General features: G+C 47.9%; 1 protein-coding gene across 4 annotated transcripts in view; it reads right to left on the bottom strand.

The window, feature by feature from the left end:
* The window catches only part of appl2 (adaptor protein, phosphotyrosine interaction, PH domain and leucine zipper containing 2), a 127708-nt gene that overhangs the window by 97530 nt on the left and 12082 nt on the right, over positions 1 to 18096 (bottom strand). For 3 of the 4 annotated variants that reach the window (XM_086009817.1, XM_086009820.1, XM_086009819.1), the window contains exons 4-5: positions 8350 to 8437; positions 5606 to 5647 (exon numbers count right to left, since the gene is read on the bottom strand). In XM_086009817.1, coding sequence (XP_085865943.1) covers positions 5606 to 5647; positions 8350 to 8437 — 130 coding nt within the window. The remainder of the gene's footprint in view (positions 1 to 5605; positions 5648 to 8349; positions 8438 to 18096) is intronic. The other variant, XM_086009818.1, reaches the window with a different exon arrangement.

Genomic DNA, 18096 nt, shown 5'->3' with positions numbered 1-18096 from the left:
CCCCGAGGGTCGCGGCCCCCCCACCCCCGAGGGTCGCGGCCCCCCCCCACCCCCGAGGGTCGCGGCCCCCCCCACCCCCCCCACCCCGAGGGTTCCCCACCCCCCCCCCCACCCCCACCCGAGGTGAAGACCGCCGATTGCGGCTGTGCGGGACGGCCGGCGGGCCCGGTTGCCAGGGTAACCATTGACGCTCAGCAAGCCCCGCCCCCCGGCCAAGCCAGAGAGAGACGCCGCGTCTCAGCTCCTGCTGCGCGCGCACCCTTTAGTAAGGTAGCGGCGCTGGGCTGAGGCCCGCCCCTCCAGCCTTCGAGTGGGGCCGGGAGGTGCCTAGCTCGGGCGTGGGTGCGGAGGAGAAGCCGAGGCTTCGAGGCCTACCTGGAAAAACGGGGAAAGGTAGGAAAATTAATGAGATTAGATAAGTTAATTCGTTTCTAAATCATTTTAAAAAAAAATGTGTTTTAAAAGCAACGTTTTTTTTAAAGACGCAGAAAGCGGGAAAAAGAAAGGAAAAGTTTGGAATCGAGATGGCGGCAACTCACCTCGGTTCAGAATGATAAGGCCCGCCCACACACGCACCGATTGGCCCGGCGGCACACGCCAGCAACCCGGCGTACGATTGGTCGAGCTCGAGGTCACTCTGTCGCTAATGAGCGGATAATGAGATGCTAATGAGCGGAACGTTAAGGTTTTTCAGATACCGCGGGCGCGATTTTAGCCCGGCCGAAACGTAAATACGCTTAAAACCATTTTGGAAAGGTAAGCTTTCTTTCGACGTAACGCACACGTAGGTACACCCTGTAACTTTCGAGCGCATAGCCGCCCAGACGCACACGCGCATACAGACAGAAGGACAGGCAGACAGATCGACCGATTTATATACTAGCTAAAGTGCCCGGCGGTGCCGAGGCTTTTTCGAGGGCATGTTGTTGTTGGAAGAGAGAGAGACAGAGAGGGAGCGACTGGGGGGGAAGAGAGGGAGCGACTGGGGGGGAAGAGAGGGAGCGACTGGGGGGGAAGAGAGGGAGCGACTGGGGGGGAAGAGAGGGAGCGACTGGGGGGGAAGAGAGGGAGCGACTGGGGGGGAAGAGAGGGAGCGACTGGGGGGGGAAGAGAGGGAGCGACTGGGGGGGAAGAGAGGGAGCGACTGGGGGGGAAGAGAGGGAGCGACTGGGGGGGAAGAGAGGGAGCGACTGGGGGGGAAGAGAGGGAGCGACTGGGGGGGAAGAGAGGGAGCGACTGGGGGGGAAGAGAGGGAGCGACTGGGGGGGAAGAGAGGGAGCGACTGGGGGGGAAGAGAGGGAGCGACTGGGGGGGAAGAGAGGGAGCGACTGGGGGGGAAGAGAGGGAGCGACTGGGGGGGAAGAGAGGGAGCGACTGGGGGGGAAGAGAGGGAGCGACTGGGGGGGAAGAGAGGGAGCGACTGGGGGGGAAGAGAGGGAGCGACTGGGGGGGAAGAGAGGGAGCGACTGGGGGGGAAGAGAGGGAGCGACTGGGGGGGGAAGAGAGGGAGCGACTGGGGGGGAAGAGAGGGAGCGACTGGGGGGGAAGAGAGGGAGCGACTGGGGGGGAAGAGAGGGAGCGACTGGGGGGGAAGAGAGGGAGCGACTGGGGGGGAAGAGAGGGAGCGACTGGGGGGGAAGAGAGGGAGCGACTGGGGGGAAGAGAGGGAGGGGAGGGGGGCGGGGAGGGGAGGGGGGCGGGCGGGGAGGGGAGGGGGGGCGGGGAAGGGAGGGGGGCGGGGAAGGGAGGGGGCGGGGAAGGGAGCGGGGCGGGGAAGGGAGCGGGGCGGGGAAGGGAGGGGGGCGGGGAAGGGAGGGGGGAGGGGAAGGGAGGGGGGCGGGGAAGGGAGGGGGGAAGAAGGGGCGGGGGGAGGGAGGGGAGGAGGGGGGGGAGGAGGGAGGAGAGAGGAGGGGGGGGAGGAGGGAGGAGAGAGGAGGGGGGGGAAGGGGGAGAGTCCACGAGCCCCCTGATCCCCGTCCCCCCAAACTCCCGAGCCCCCTGATCCCCACCCCCCGAACTCCAGAGGTTGGCCCCCCCAAGACTCGCACCCCCACCCCCGAGGCTCGCCCACCAGCCACCCACCCCCGAGGCTCGCCCCCCCCCCCACCAACCAAGCACCGAACTCCGGAGGTGCGATCTTCCGAGCACCAGCCTCCCGAGCTGGCTCCAACATTGCGGCTGTGCGAGACGGCCGGCGGGCCCGGTTGCCAGGGTAACGCTTGACGCTCGGCAAGCCCCGCCCCCCGGCCGAGCCAGAGAGAGACGCCGCATCTCAGCTCCTGCTGCGCGCGCACCCTAGCAGCGCTGGGCTGAGGCTCGGCCCTCCAGCCTTCGAGTGGGGCCGGGAGGTGCCTAGCTCGGGCGTGGGTGCGGAGGAGACGCCGAGGCTTCTAGGCCTACCTGGAAAAACGGGGAAAGGTAGGAAAATTAATGAGATTAGATAAGTTAATTACTTTCTAAATCATTTTTTTTTAAAACAATGTGTGTTTTAAAAGCAACGTTTTTTTTTCAGACGCAGAAAGCGGGAAAAAGAAAGGAAAAGTTTGGAATCAAGATGGCGGCGACTCACCTCGGTTCAGAACGATAAGGCCCGGCCACACACGCACCGATTGGCCCAGCGGCACACGCCAGCAACCCGGCGTACGATTGGTCGAGCTCGAGGTCACTCTGTCGCTAATGAGCGGATAATGAGATGCTAATGAGCAGAACGTTGAAGGTTTTTGGGATACCGCGGGCGCGATTTTAGCCCGGCCGAAACGTAAATACGCTTAAAACCGTCTCGGAAGCGTAAGCTTTCTTTGGAGGTAACGCGCGCGTAGGTACGCCCTGTAACTTTCGAGCGCATAGCCTGCCAGACGCACACGCGATGACAGACAGACAGACAGAATGACAGACAGACAGACAGACAGACAGATAGACAGAAGTACCGATTTATATAGATAGATAGATAAATGATCTAGACGAGGGAACTAGATGTAATATCGCCAAGTTTGCAGACGACACAAAGCTGGGTGGGCGTGTGTGCTATGAGGAGGATTCAGAGAAACTCCAGTATGATTTGGACAGGTTGGGTGATTACTGCATTTGCCATGCATCTGCCCACAGTGTGGATAAATGCGAGGTTATCCACTTCGGTGGCAAAAACAGGAAGACAGATTATTATCTGAACGGCAATAGATTGGGAGAAGGGGAAGTGCAACGAGACCTGGGTGTCCTTGTGCGCCAGTTGCTGAAGGTAAGCATGCAGGTGCAGCAGGCGGTTAAGAAGGCAAATGGTATGTTGGCCTTGGTGAGACCACACCTTAGAGTATTGTGTGCAGTTTTGGTCGCCTTATCTGAGGAAGGATGTTCTTGCCATGGAGAGGGAGTGCAGCGAAGATTCACCAGACTGATACCTGGGATGGCAGGAATGACATATGAGGAGAGATTGGGTCGATTGGGCTTATATTCGCTAGAGTTTCGAAGAATGAGAGGGGATCTCATTGAAACTTATAAAATTCTAACAGGACTAGACAGACTAGATGCAGGAAGGATGTTCCTGATGGCGGGGGAAGTCCAGAACCAGGGGTCACAGTCTAAGGATAAGGGGTAAGCCATTTAGGACTGAGATGAGGAGGAATTTCTTCACCCAGAGAGTGGTGAACCTGTGGAATTCTCTACCACAGAAGGCAGTAGAGGCCAATTCATTAAATATATTCAAGAAGGAGTTGGATATATTTCTTAAGGCTAAAGGGATCAAGGGATATGGGGAGAAAGCAGGGACAGGGTACTGAATTTGGATGATCAGCCATGATCTCATTAAATGACGGAACATGCTCGAGGGGCCGAATGGCCTACTCCTGCTCCTAACTTCTATGTCTATGTTTACATCGGCTCCTGTTCCCCCAATGACTCAGGTTTGAAATTGTTGTGTGTTTAAATCCCTCCAACGCCTCACCCCCCTCCCCATCTCTAAACTCTTTCAGACCTACAAGCCCCACTCCTCTCAAACTCACCTTTCCTCTCACTCAGGCCACTCGTGTAACCACCAGCACCTCCCCCCCCCCCCCCCCAACCCCACCATTGGTGGCCGTGCCTTCAGCTACCTCGGCCCCATGCTCCAGAATTCCCTCTAAACCTCTCTACCTCTCCATCTCCTTCTCCTCTTTAAGACCCTTCTTAAAATTCACTGTTTGACAAAGATTCTGGTCACCAATCCCAATACCTCCTTCTTTGTACCGCCCCTCGCACCTCGGTCAAGTGCCTCGAAGCCTTTCTCTGGGTTAGAGCTATATAATGCAGCTTGTTGCATATGTGGACAGGCTGTTTACATAGCGGAAGTACTGAGGATAGCATGCCATCTCTAGGAATGCTTAAACTTGGGCAGCAGCTGAGGGAAACCTAGAATGTTCTGTAAACTAGAAAATTACATTTATATAAACTACTTTCAGCTCCTGAGGAGGCAATTCATTTTATTTTATGTAGCTGCTGCACCTTAAAATTATTCTTTTAACAATGGTAAAAATATGCATAAATATCAGAAGATAAACATCATCATCTGCAAAATGTCCTTTGTAAATCAATGGAGCCCATAACTGGAATCACAATGTTTTGAAAATGTTACATCTCTCCTATTACAGATCCTGGTGACCGAAGAAAAAGTCTCCATCTTACACAAAAATTCTCGTTGAAACTGCATCAACTATTAATCACAGGGAAGAAACTTGGGAAGAATTTCTGGGACAGTATTAAACATCAGAGAAAGGACAGATAATGCATAAAGCTCACCCTAACGATTCCACACTCAGTTATATAACTGGACTATTTTCTATATGCTGTAACCTCATATGTCCAAACAAGAAATGGTGGATTAACAATTAAAATCATAAATTCATGTTGTGAACTCCGCTCTTGTAGGAATTGGACCGAAACAGATAAAATATCTTGTACATCGGAACCTTCCGAGCCACGAAAAGATTCAATTCCATATTACAGGAAACGCTCGATTTACCAGCACCTAAAATAACCGGAAATCTGTTAACCGGCAAAATTTAGGAATAGGTTCAGGTAAGTTTTACTTCATATTAGTGGCTGTTCCTGGATCTGTGGCCGTGTAACGGGGTTCCTGCACCTGTTGCTATGCAACAGGGACGCCTGGATCTGTGGCCGTGTACGGGGCTCTCGTACCTTTTACTAGAACTCTCTGTAATCCGGAGTTTTTGATAAGCCGGCACCACGCCGGTCCCGTCGGTGTCGGATAAAAGAGTTTCCTGATATTTGAGACGGATTAGAGTTCAAGAATCAAAGTTGCATGGACAACATGACATCAACCAGTCCTCAACCAATAGTAAACGTGTCATGTGCTAGTGGGTGCTGCAAATGGCAAGAAAAAAATCCTTATCATCACCAGATGGTAGTTTGAATTCATCTAAGACTGACAGAATGAAAATCTCCCGTTTGGGTTCTAAGTAAAAGGATTTTGTATGTGGCAATGGGGCAGTCATTAGTCCAGTTGTGCAGCTTGTGTACACGTGTGATAGCGAGACCCATTCCCAAAAAAACCATGGCTGAATATGTAAACAATTAAAAATTAACAAAACTAGAAATGAAAAAAAATGATACATACCATTACTAGCAAGAAGAAACAAATCTTTTAAAGTGCTTACTTCTGCAAATGATAAAAACAGTAATGTTCAGTGTAAGATACTTCAAACTAAATTAAAAAAATACGGTCAGAAACAGATACCCCATCCAGTAAAATAATCAACATCGAGACCTGGACTGACACAAATGCGAAGTAGCATTAACCAGCTGTATCAATAAAATGCTTCCCTTACGTAACTTTGTACAAATTAATGACAATTAATTGCAACAGGTGCAATTCAGTGGGAAAGGGAAAATGTTAACTAAAACAAGGAATTGTCAAATGAGTGTTTAATCCCTTTCATGGTTAAAGATAACTGTTTTAGGTTTCTTTTTCCTGATTATGCAAACGTTGTCTCACAGAGAAATAAAATCCATTTTAACTGCATTCTGCTTGTAGCGAATTGCTGATCACACGCCAATCGCCAGCTGCTTTGAAGGAGTCTAACAATGTGAAGGGGCTGAGTTTACATCAGGAGGGTATCATTAATCCAGGGTGCTTTAATGATCACCTTATTTCAGTTCTGTATTGTGCACTGTAGCTCCTCCTAGCCGTAAAGACTCAGTTTACACACACACAAAACAGTTGAAGTTAACCTCTGGTTAAATAATTTAAAAGATATCAATGGGGCATCTAGCTTGGATTATCATAAAGGTTAGAAATATAAGCTGTTGTAATATTAGTAGAAAGCACCAGCAATAACTTGTCCCTGTGCAGCATTGAACGGAGGGGATGTAGCCCTCCAAAAATGGATTCGGAATATTAGTAAACTATCTGTCAAATCTACATTTATTTAATTAAGAGTCCTTTACTCCAGGTCAGACCTGGTGTGGGTGAGTTTCCAAGTATCCCACAGCTAGAGGGAGCAGGGACTTTGCAGGAGCTATTGACTGGATCACTGTGCACACCAAATGCAGTCTATCTTCTGACATTAATATTAGACTGCGACTTGTGCACGGGGGGTGAGTTGTGACACAAGATAATAATCGAAACGGAAGACCAAGTCTGCTAGAATGGAGTGCCTTCTATAACAAGGAGGCTCTGGGATTAAATGATACCCGGGGAATGATCGATCTCGCAAAAGCCATCATCAAAAATTAACTAGATCGAACGTTTGTACGGATTAAGTTCCCAACCACATAAGCTTCAGTTCAGTCGGGTTTTTGCACAGTTTAGCAACTGCATGGAGAACTTTTATATCACGTGGATAACAGAATTTTTAAAACATTTAAATAGTTTCAGATGCCGAGGTGCAGAAGGTACCATTTATTTTCCTAGGTTATTTTTGAACTATCCTAGGCTTACGACAAGTTGAAATGCTGACTGCAAATAAATGTGAATAAATTGTATGGGAGACCACATCTCAAACTGAATCGATCCACTATAATGGAGATGAACAAACACTGTTCAAATCTTAACTGCATTGGTAAAATTCCCCTTCTGCTACGTTTTACTCCACGTGTCTTATAGTGCACAACACCCACAATCGCATTCAGTAACGTACATGGGCTTGACCATTAAAATCATTAACATGGTGCTTTGTGCATAACAGATGTTAGTGGAGTAAAACAGGGTACAACGCAGTCCAGGCCCGATAATGCAGTCTTTTACTTGCGCACAAACAAAATTCGAATTGTGTAGTATTTCAAATTAACCAATGTGCTAAGAGCAAAACAATCTTTGAATTACCCAGTAATTTGAATGAACCAACTTCAAATTAAGAGTAGTCTGTACTTGGTTGTTTTTAAAAAAAAAATGTCAGCGAATCAATTACCAATTAAAAGTCAAAGGCTTTAGTATCACAATTGCTACAGACATAATGCAGCATTATATTTTAGGAATGGCGCTTGTTTATAATGCGATGAAATGTGTTTTGAATGTACAATCATGATGGATTTTCTATCAGCTGTCTTGAATTGCTGGTCATCAGTGGAGGTTGGTGTGTTCTAAGAGTAAAACGGATTGTCTAGGCAGGGTGTTAATGCTGAACAATGATATCGAGGGAAATACACTTGCAGGCTTCATAAGTAAAGCAAGATTCTCACAAGTGCCCTGGAGCCGTTTATCAGAAACACTGTGCACTTGGTTTAATACGTTTTCCAAGTGACTCACTCACTGGCTGCTCGAGAATCATTGAAGGAGTATTCTTATAGCTGCTCTGTGATTGGCTGTTAATTTTCATTACTTCTAATAAAATCACATTCTCAGGAAACGCAGCTTTCCCAGTCCGTTCCTGCAATCTCCCAAGTGGGTTACAAATGAAAAAGAACGGGTATTTCAGTCCACCCAGAGAACACACTCTGTAGACTTTTAGCGTGCTATATGATGGCCATTGTAACAAGGGCCATAAAACCACAGTGAGTGCAACAGATCAACAGGTAATGGCCATACCCAGCTTTCAGGCCTTGACATTATACCATGGGATACCAGCAGAGAAGGCGTAAATCTCGACTAAAGTCATGGAGAGAAGAATTTCACAGAAATGTGTAAAGGTATCTAGTATCCCATGGGTAATTTTAAAGGCCTGGACTGTGAGGTTTATTGGTTGAAAGAATCTTATGTTAAAATGGTTCTGATAGTGTTTTGACTCAAGACTGTTAAATAAAGCACCTTACAACATTGGCATAGCCAAATGTATTCCAGTATCAAATGCTGCCATGCATTAAATATTATGCATTCTTAAGGTGAATGCAACAGTCCAAGAAATAGCTAATGTTCAACATTACCTGTGAGATCCCTTTCCCTGAACTGTATCATTGGGAATATCATTGTGTCAGCCATCTGTTTAGCTAGCTCTGTATGAAGAGAATTTAGCTGTGAAAACATAATTGATTTTATTAGTTACACTTGCTGCCATTCAGTAATGAATTGACCAGTCAAATTACATAGAATTTACAGCACAGAACCAGGCCATTCGGCCCAGCGGGTCTGTGCTGGTGGTTCTGCTCCACACCAGCCTCCTCCCACTCGAGCAGCATTTCCTTCTATTCCTTTCTCCCTCATGTATTAACCTAGCTTCCGCTTAAACTTCCGCTTGAACAGAGCCCTTGATGAGCTGCTAAAATCAGTGTCATGCAAACTGAATTGTAACCGTCATTGCCAACATTTCAGCAAAGAGTCATTTGCTGACCACACACTGACCAAATTAATGGGGCAATATTCCGCAAGTGGCAGGTTAACTTCATGCTAGAGTGGTCACAATTCACATTGCCAATCATACCTAAAATCTCACCACACAGACCCAGCTTTCCATTCCAGTCACACGAGCAGGTCTCCCAATCAACCATCACAGACACTGAATTTTCACCCTCAGCACACGTGCATCAAAGATATTTTAATAAGCTCGGTGACAGCAGTTCTGGCTATTACAGGAAACTCTCGATTTACCGGTACCTAAATAACCGGAAATCTCTGTTAACCGGCAAAATTCAGGAGTAGGTTCAGGTAAGTTTTACTTCATATTAGTGGCCGTTCCTGGAGCTGTGGCTGTGTAATGGGGTTCCTGCACCTGTTGCTAAGCAACAAGGAAGCCTGGATCTGTGGTCGTGTACAGGACTCTCGTACCTTTTACTATACCTCTCTGTAATCCGGACTTTTTGATAAACTGGCACCACGCCGGTCCCGTCGGTGCTGGATAAAAAAGAGTTTCCTGTAATATGTACTCAAAGTACAAGGCAAGTACTCACCCTGCACTTGATTCATGGAACAGGACAGAGAAAAGCTCGCTCAGCACCTGAGCTCAGATTTGTTTTATTTGTTACCCTCCCCAAAAGATACATGAGCTTTGTTTAAATCTTCATTTCTAATGTGTGTGACTAATGCGCAGCCGTCTGCAGGGGTCAAGCCCATGCACATTTAAAGGCGTTCATTTTATTCTGTCTATGGCTACATCACAGCCCTGAAATGGAATCCTGGCTTGTACCTGCACCACAACCTGCAGGAGGCACCGAGGTACACAGGCAAACTGCAGAGTTAGCCCCCAGTTTCCGACACACACAGAAAAATATCAACTCATCTGTTTAAAAAACCTGCAGAATGCACCTACTTGCCCAAGTGTGAATCGTGGAATCCTCTGCCCCAGAGACTGTGGAGGCTCAGTCGTTGAGTATATTCAAGGCTGAGATCGAGAGGTTTTTGGACTCTAGGGGATTCAAGGGATATGGGGATCGGGCGGGAAAGTGGAGTTGAGGTCGAAGATCAGCCATGATCTTACTGAGTGGCAGAGCAGGCTCGAGGGGCCAATTTCTTATGTTATCAAATTCAATTGCAGATTCAGTCCTTAAAGCTCAGAAATTGCACACTTGATCAGTTTGTTTATTTGGGGCTGTCGTACTCAACCAGTGGCTGTTTTAGCAGCTTGATTGTTTCAAGTGATGTAAAGTTTTGCACATTTTGCAAAATAAGGAGGGATTTACAACTTACTAATCCCCCTGCATTTCACCCCTTGCACATTTACCTTCTAAACGCGACTCAGAGTTTCTGCAAAATCAGCTGTTTGAGGAACTGACCTTAGCTGATCACTTATTCCTTGCAGTTCACACCTTGCACGCTTCAGATGCAGCTGAATTGTGGAAAATATAAAGCGTAGAGAATTCACAACCTGCACAGCAATGGGGGCTGGAAGATTGGTGTCAGAACACCAGCTTTAGGCACATCAGCCACTGGTTCCAATACATTTACAGTGGAGAAAACTGGGGAATGGAAACAACACGAGTGTTACATCCTGTGGCTCTTTCCATAGCCACAAAGTACTAGGAGCCCTGGTTGTGGAGAAGTTTAACAGTGCACACAGCTTGCTACAGACAGGCAGTGGTTTGCCATTGACCAAAGCATAGACCACTTTGAGGGACAGTATGTTGAAGCTGCACAGTGGGAAAGGAAAGATAAACACAAACTGACAACCAGACTGCATCAACAAACCTTGAATTCTCCTGTACTAAATGTGATTGCACCGGCCTCTCGCTTATCAAACTAGGCAGCTATTCAAAAACTCACACAAGCACCATCATCATAGGCTGTGACCTGGCAGAGACACCAATGTTGTACTAGTTCAAAATCAACCAACATGTTGGGAGAAGGTACAGGGAATTCGAACATGAATGATAATACGTGTAAAGAGGATTGCCATAAGGGAAGGTAACGTAAGATATTACTTCAAGGGAAGGTATTGCGGGATATTACTTCAAGGGAAGGCAGCCCAGTGTGGTCAAAGGAAGCAAACTTAAGTTCGTGAAAAGTAAAGTTACACAGATAAGAGAAAGAAAAACTATCAAAAGTGCAATAAAGATTTAGAATAATCTATCAGGTGTGGCGGTACAGTCAGAGAGATTAGGTCATTTTGGCCTGTTCAGCTGGCTGAGTTGGGGTGTCTGAGGACTAGAATGCTATGGTCTGACTGGCCTTTCTCGACCTTTGACCTTTTCTTATGTCCTTACACCATGAGCAGGTTGTGACAGTATAAATGAAAGATGAAATAAGAAAAATGAATGAGATAGTGAGGAAGGTAGCTGAAGCCTGTGGGAAGAGATCAAGGGACTGGTCAGGTGGGCAGAAAAGTGGCAAATGTAATTCAATCCGGAGAAATGTGAGTTAATGCATTCGAGAGGGCTAACAAGGAAAACTGAATACACAATAAATGGTAGGATACTGAGAAATGTAGAGGATCAGAGGGACCTTGGAGTTCATGTCCACAGATCCCTGAAGGTAGCAGGACAGGTAGATAAGGTGGTTAAGAAGGCATACGGGATACTTGCCTTTATTAGCTGAGGGATAGAATACAAGAGCAGGGGGGTTATGCTTCAACTGTATAAAACACTAGTTAGGCCTCAGCTAGAGTACTGCGTGCAGTTCTGGTCACCACATTACAGGAAGGATGTGATTGCAGTAGAGAGGGTACAGAGGAGATTTACGAGGATGTTGCCAGGATTGGAGAATTTTAGCAATGAGGAAAGATTGGATAGGCTGGGGTTGTTTTCTTTGGAACAGAGGAGGCTGAGGAGAGACTTAACTGAAGTATATAAAATTATGAGGGGCCTAGATAGAGCAGATAGGAAGGACCTATTTCCCTTAGCAGAGAGGTTAATAACCAGGGCATAGATTTAAAGTCATTGGTAGAAGGATTAGAGGGGAGTTGAGGAGAACTTTCTTCACCCAGAGGGTGGTGGGGGTCTGGAACTCACTGCCTGAAAGGGTGGGAGAGGCAGAGACCCTCATCACATTTAAACAGTACTTGGATGTGCGCCTGAAGTGCCGAAACCTACAGGGCTCCGGACCAAGAGCTGGACAGTGGGATTAGGGTGGAGAGCTCTTTTTCGACCGACACAGACACGATGGGCCGAATGGCCTCCTTCTGTGCCATAAATTTCTATGATTCTAATGAAACCCAACTTTTGATAGAGTAAATAAGGAGAAATTATTTCCAGTGGCAGATCAGTAAGCAGAGGACACAGATTTAAGGTGATTGGCAAAAGAACCAGAGGTGAAATGATGGAACATTTTTTTACCTGGCGAGATGTCCTGATCGGAGTTGCCTGAAAGGGCGGTGGAAGCAGATTCAATAACAACACTCAAAAGGGAATTAGATAAATACTTGAAGGGAATCAATTTACAGGGCTATGGGGAAGAGCAGGGGGAGTGGGACTAATTGGAGAGCTCCACCAAAGAGCGGGCACAGGCACGATGGGCCGAATGGCCTCCTTCTGTGTTGTATCATTCTCTGATCTATGAACACGGCTTTTACTCCACACTGGTTTTAGTCACATTTGAGTCATTTTGGTTTGGTTTTGATTGAAAACGAATAATGAGGGAAAAGTTTTACAGTCCGTCTGTACCAGATATAATCCCACATCAGTTACACTATGTTGGGCCACCTTATCTGGGCTAACTTTCTAGGACAGCCATGGGATTGATTATATTGATTTGATTTAACATTTGCCTCCCTGGAATGGGAATCCTCAATCGATAAATAAGATTAAAACTGGAATAAATCTAACCATGGTTACTGAATAAAATGACAACTTTTTTTACCAAAAGTTAAAATGCCCCTTTTGTCGTATATAAAGCGCAGCATCAACAGAGATTATAAATTTAAAACATGAAGGTGTGCTGACTACACACCTAGCAAATTACCCAGACTGTGGGATACCAAAACTGAGGGCATTCTTCATTTCAATATTCACTAAATCTGTGTTCAGCCACAGTAGACCAAGTGAGGAACAATCCAATTCACACTCCTAAGTTGGCCAGAGAGCAGCTATTTCAATAGGAGACGTTCCTGCGTATAAGCAGCGAGAACTTTGGGGAGGGTCTGCTTCCCGCTCTGTACCTGTGAATGGAGACACCAGGCTGCAGTAAATGCTGTTCCCTTCTATCTGCACCTCCCTTTTAATGGAAACACAAAGTACAAAGTCTGCTTTTCCACACAGACACGTTGCTTTTACTTATTAACATGAGAATAAACAAGAACAATGCCTTTAACAAAGAAAATATGCTTTAAAATATATAGGGGGAAAATTCGGTTGCTTCGCGCCTCCCGTTAGCGCCCGAATAGGACGCCAACAGGCGCAAAGCAACTAGCGACCGGGCGCGGAGCCGCCAACGCCTCCCGCAAAATTCAGCGGGAGCTTAGTGGCGGCGGTAACTGTTTAAGAAGGGGAGGAAGGTCTGTAATACCGCGGCGTGGCGCTGCGGCACGTAGCGCCACGATATTCCCTTGCAGCGCCCCAAGAGGGAGGCGGGGTGCTTCCAGTCGCACCCCGCTTCCCTCTTGGGGCACTACCACTCAATTTTGGCCGTGGGTGCGCTAATTTTTTCGGGGCGCTAGGGCAATTTTCCCCCATAATGTCCTCAGCTCATCCAGTGCTTCAGGACTGTGCCAGTAGGCTGTCCCAGCCCAGGGTCTTGCTTCCATTAACTGGTATTAGTTACACGGCTGTCCTCACTGCTCCCCTCTGTTGGCTTCCTCCACTGGTCTGTCACAATGCTCCAGTGCTGTTCTTCCCTCTAATTTAGATTTTGGTTTATTGGATCACCTTTTACATAGAATGTACAGCTCAAACAGGCCGTACGGCCCAACTGGTCTATGCCAATGTTTATACTCCAAACAAGCCTCCTCCCACTCGAATTAGCTCTGGCCCAATCCCGCCATTCCATTCTCCCTCATGTATGCATCAAGCTTTCCCTTAAATGCAGCAATGCTCTCTGCTTCAACCCCTACATGTGGCAAAGAGTTCAAAATTCTCACCACTCTCTGTGTAAAGGTAACACCCACCCCCAGCCCCCACCAAACTCTCCATTTGATGTGTTAGTGGCCATCCCATATTTATGCCTGCTTGTTCTGGGGCCCTCACAAGTGGAAGCCTGTCCACATCCACCCTATCGAACCCCTCCACAACTCTACCGACCTCTATCTGGTCTCGTCTTATTCTCTTCTCCATAACTTAGCTCAAATCTTGTACCTTACACTGGAACATTTTAATATCTTCAGTTTCTTACAGCAGGTTAAACACGCTCAGAGATTCACAACCGTTTTGCAATGTGAATAAAAGGAAGGGACTGTGCTCTTACCGCCGAGTTATAATGATCAAAGGTGTTCAGTTACTTCACTTACAACTTTAGCCTCTCACGAGTGAGCTCCATGCTCTAGTTTCTCACATTCTCGCAACATTCTCGCACATAACTGCCACTGTCCCAAGAGTGCATGTACAAAGGATCCAAAATCAGACCAGTGAATTCAACCAAACTGCACACCTGGACTCGATGTGAATCAATAGTCACTTCACTGTAAACCGCAGCTCAGCTTGTACAGATTTTTGCAAAATTTCCAATTCTTGATGCAGCACATTCTTATATTCCCAACAGAGATTAGCAACAGAAAAATCTGCTTTCTTACCAATAGACTTGCTCTGGAATGTGTGTGTGCCATTTTTGCCCAAAACAAATATAAACTTGAAATAATTCTACAGCAGCTCCGAAGGCTGCATTTATTGTCCATATCTAGTTACCCTGTCAAATGAGTGACTCATTAGCTCACTTCAGAGAGCAACCATGTCGTGTGGACTTCAATCACATAAATGCCGGCCGAAGGCGGCTGGTGGGTTCCCTTCCCTGTTGACCATTAGCGAACCAGGGGATTGTTAACCACAATCTGGCAGCTTCCATTACCAGGTTAATTGACATCAATTTCACACCTTGCCATGGTGGGATTTCAAATCCTCACCATCGAGTTGTTAGTCCAGCACCAGGACCACTGCACTACCGTACACGGCAGGTTATACTGCACTACCGTACACGGCAGGTTATACTGCACTACCGTACACGGCAGGTTATAGTGCACTACTGTACACGGCAGGTTATACTGCACTACCGTACACGGCAGGTTATACTGCACTACCGTACACGGCAGGTTATACTGCACTACCGTACACGACAGGTTATACTGCACTACCGTACACGGCAGGTTATACTGCACTACCGTACACGGCAGGTTATAGTGCACTACCGTACACGGCAGGTTATACTGCACTACCGTACACGGCAGGTTATACTGCACTACCGTACACGACAGGTTATACTGCACTACTGTACACGGCAGGTTATACTGCACTACCGTACACGGCAGGTTATACTGCACTACCGTACACGGCAGGTTATACTGCACTACCGTACACGGCAGGTTATACTGCACTACCGTACACGGCAGGTTATACTGCACTACCGTACACGGCAGGTTATACTGCACTACCGTACACGGCAGGTTATACTGCACTACCGTACACGGCAGGTTATACTGCACTACCGTACACGGCAGGTTATACTGCACTACCGTACACGGCAGGTTATACTGCACTACCGTACACGGCAGGTTATACTGCACTACCGTACACGGCAGGTTATACTGCACTACCGTACACGGCAGGTTATACTGCACTACCGTACACGGCAGGTTATACTGCACTACCGTACACGGCAGGTTATACTGCACTACCGTACACGGCAGGTTATACTGCACTACCGTACACGGCAGGTTATACTGCACTACCGTACACGGCAGGTTATACTGCACTACCGTACACGGCAGGTTATACTGCACTACCGTACACGGCAGGTTATACTGCACTACCGTACACGGCAGGTTATACTGCACTACCGTACACGGCAGGTTATACTGCACTACCGTACACGGCAGGTTATACTGCACTACCGTACACGGCAGGTTATACTGCACTACCGTACACGGCAGGTTATACTGCACTACCGTACACGGCAGGTTATACTGCACTACCGTACACGGCAGGTTATACTGCACTACCGTACACGGCAGGTTATACTGCACTACCGTACACGGCAGGTTATACTGCACTACCGTACACGGCAGGTTATACTGCACTACCGTACACGGCAGGTTATAGTGCACTACCGTACACGGCAGGTTATACTGCACTACCGTACACGGCAGGTTATACTGCACTACCGTACACGGCAGGTTATACTGCACTACCGTACACGGCAGGTTATACTGCACTACCGTACACGGCAGGTTATACTGCACTACCGTACACGGCAGGTTATACTGCACTACCGTACACGGCAGGTTATAGTGCACTACCGTACACGGCAGGTTATACTGCACTACCGTACACGACAGGTTATACTGCACTACCGTACACGGCAGGTTATACTGCACTACCGTACACGGCAGGTTATACTGCACTACCGTACACGGCAGGTTATACTGCACTACCGTACACGGCAGGTTATAGTGCACTACCGTACACGGCAGGTTATAGTGCACTACCGTACACGGCAGGTTATAGTGCACTACCGTACACGGCAGGTTATACTGCACTACCGTACACGGCAGGTTATACTGCACTACCGTACACGGCAGGTTATACTGCACTACCGTACACGACAGGTTATACTGCACTACCGTACACGGCAGGTTATACTGCACTACTGTACACGGCAGGTTATACTGCACTACCGTACACGGCAGGTTATACTGCACTACCGTACACGGCAGGTTATACTGCACTACCGTACACGGCAGGTTATACTGCACTACTGTACACGGCAGGTTATACTGCACTACCGTACACGGCAGGTTATACTGCACTACTGTACACGGCAGGTTATACTGCACTACCGTACACGGCAGGTTATACTGCACTACCGTACACGGCAGGTTATACTGCACTACCGTACACGGCAGGTTATACTGCACTACCGTACACGACAGGTTATACTGCACTACCGTACACGGCAGGTTATACTGCACTACCGTACACGACAGGTTATACTGCACTACCGTACACGGCAGGTTATACTGCACTACTGTACACGGCAGGTTATACTGCACTACCGTACACGGCAGGTTATACTGCACTACCGTACACGGCAGGTTATACTGCACTACCGTACACGGCAGGTTATACTGCACTACCGTACACGACAGGTTATACTGCACTACCGTACACGGCAGGTTATACTGCACTACTGTACACGGCAGGTTATACTGCACTACCGTACACGACAGGTTATACTGCACTACCGTACACGGCAGGTTATACTGCACTACCGTACACGGCAGGTTATACTGCACTACTGTGCACTACCGTACACGGCAGGTTATACTGCACTACTGTGCACTACCGTACACGGCAGGTTATACTGCACTACCGTACACGGCAGGTTATACTGCACTACCGTACACGGCAGGTTATACTGCACTACCGTACACGGCAGGTTATACTGCACTACCGTACACGACAGGTTATACTGCACTACCGTACACGGCAGGTTATACTGCACTACCGTACACGGCAGGTTATAGTGCACTACCGTACACGGCAGGTTATACTGCACTACCGTACACGGCAGGTTATACTGCACTACCGTACACGGCAGGTTATAGTGCACTACCGTACACGGCAGGTTATACTGCACTACCGTACACGGCAGGTTATACTGCACTACCGTACACAGCAGGTTATACTGCACTACCGTACACGACAGGTTATACTGCACTACTGTGCACTACCGTACACGGCAGGTTACACTGCACTACCGTACACGGCAGGTTATACTGCACTACCGTACACGGCAGGTTATAGTGCACTACCGTACACGGCAGGTTATACTGCACTACCGTACACGGCAGGTTATACTGCACTACCGTACACGGCAGGTTATACTGCACTACCGTACACGGCAGGTTATACTGCACTACCGTACACGACAGGTTATAGTGCACTACCGTACACGACAGGTTATAGTGCACTACCGTACACGGCAGGTTATAGTGCACTACCGTACACGGCAGGTTATACTGCACTACCGTACACGGCAGGTTATACTGCACTACCGTACACGGCAGGTTATAGTGCACTACCGTACACGGCAGGTTATACTGCACTACCGTACACGGCAGGTTATACTGCACTACCGTACACAGCAGGTTATACTGCACTACC

The sequence above is a fragment of the Somniosus microcephalus genome, chromosome 17 (assembly GCF_052327205.1).
Source record: "Somniosus microcephalus isolate GS21.2 chromosome 17, FLI_Smic_1.0, whole genome shotgun sequence".
In the NCBI taxonomy this organism is placed as follows: domain Eukaryota; kingdom Metazoa; phylum Chordata; class Chondrichthyes; order Squaliformes; family Somniosidae; genus Somniosus; species Somniosus microcephalus.
This window is presented reverse-complemented; position numbering and strand designations above follow the sequence as displayed.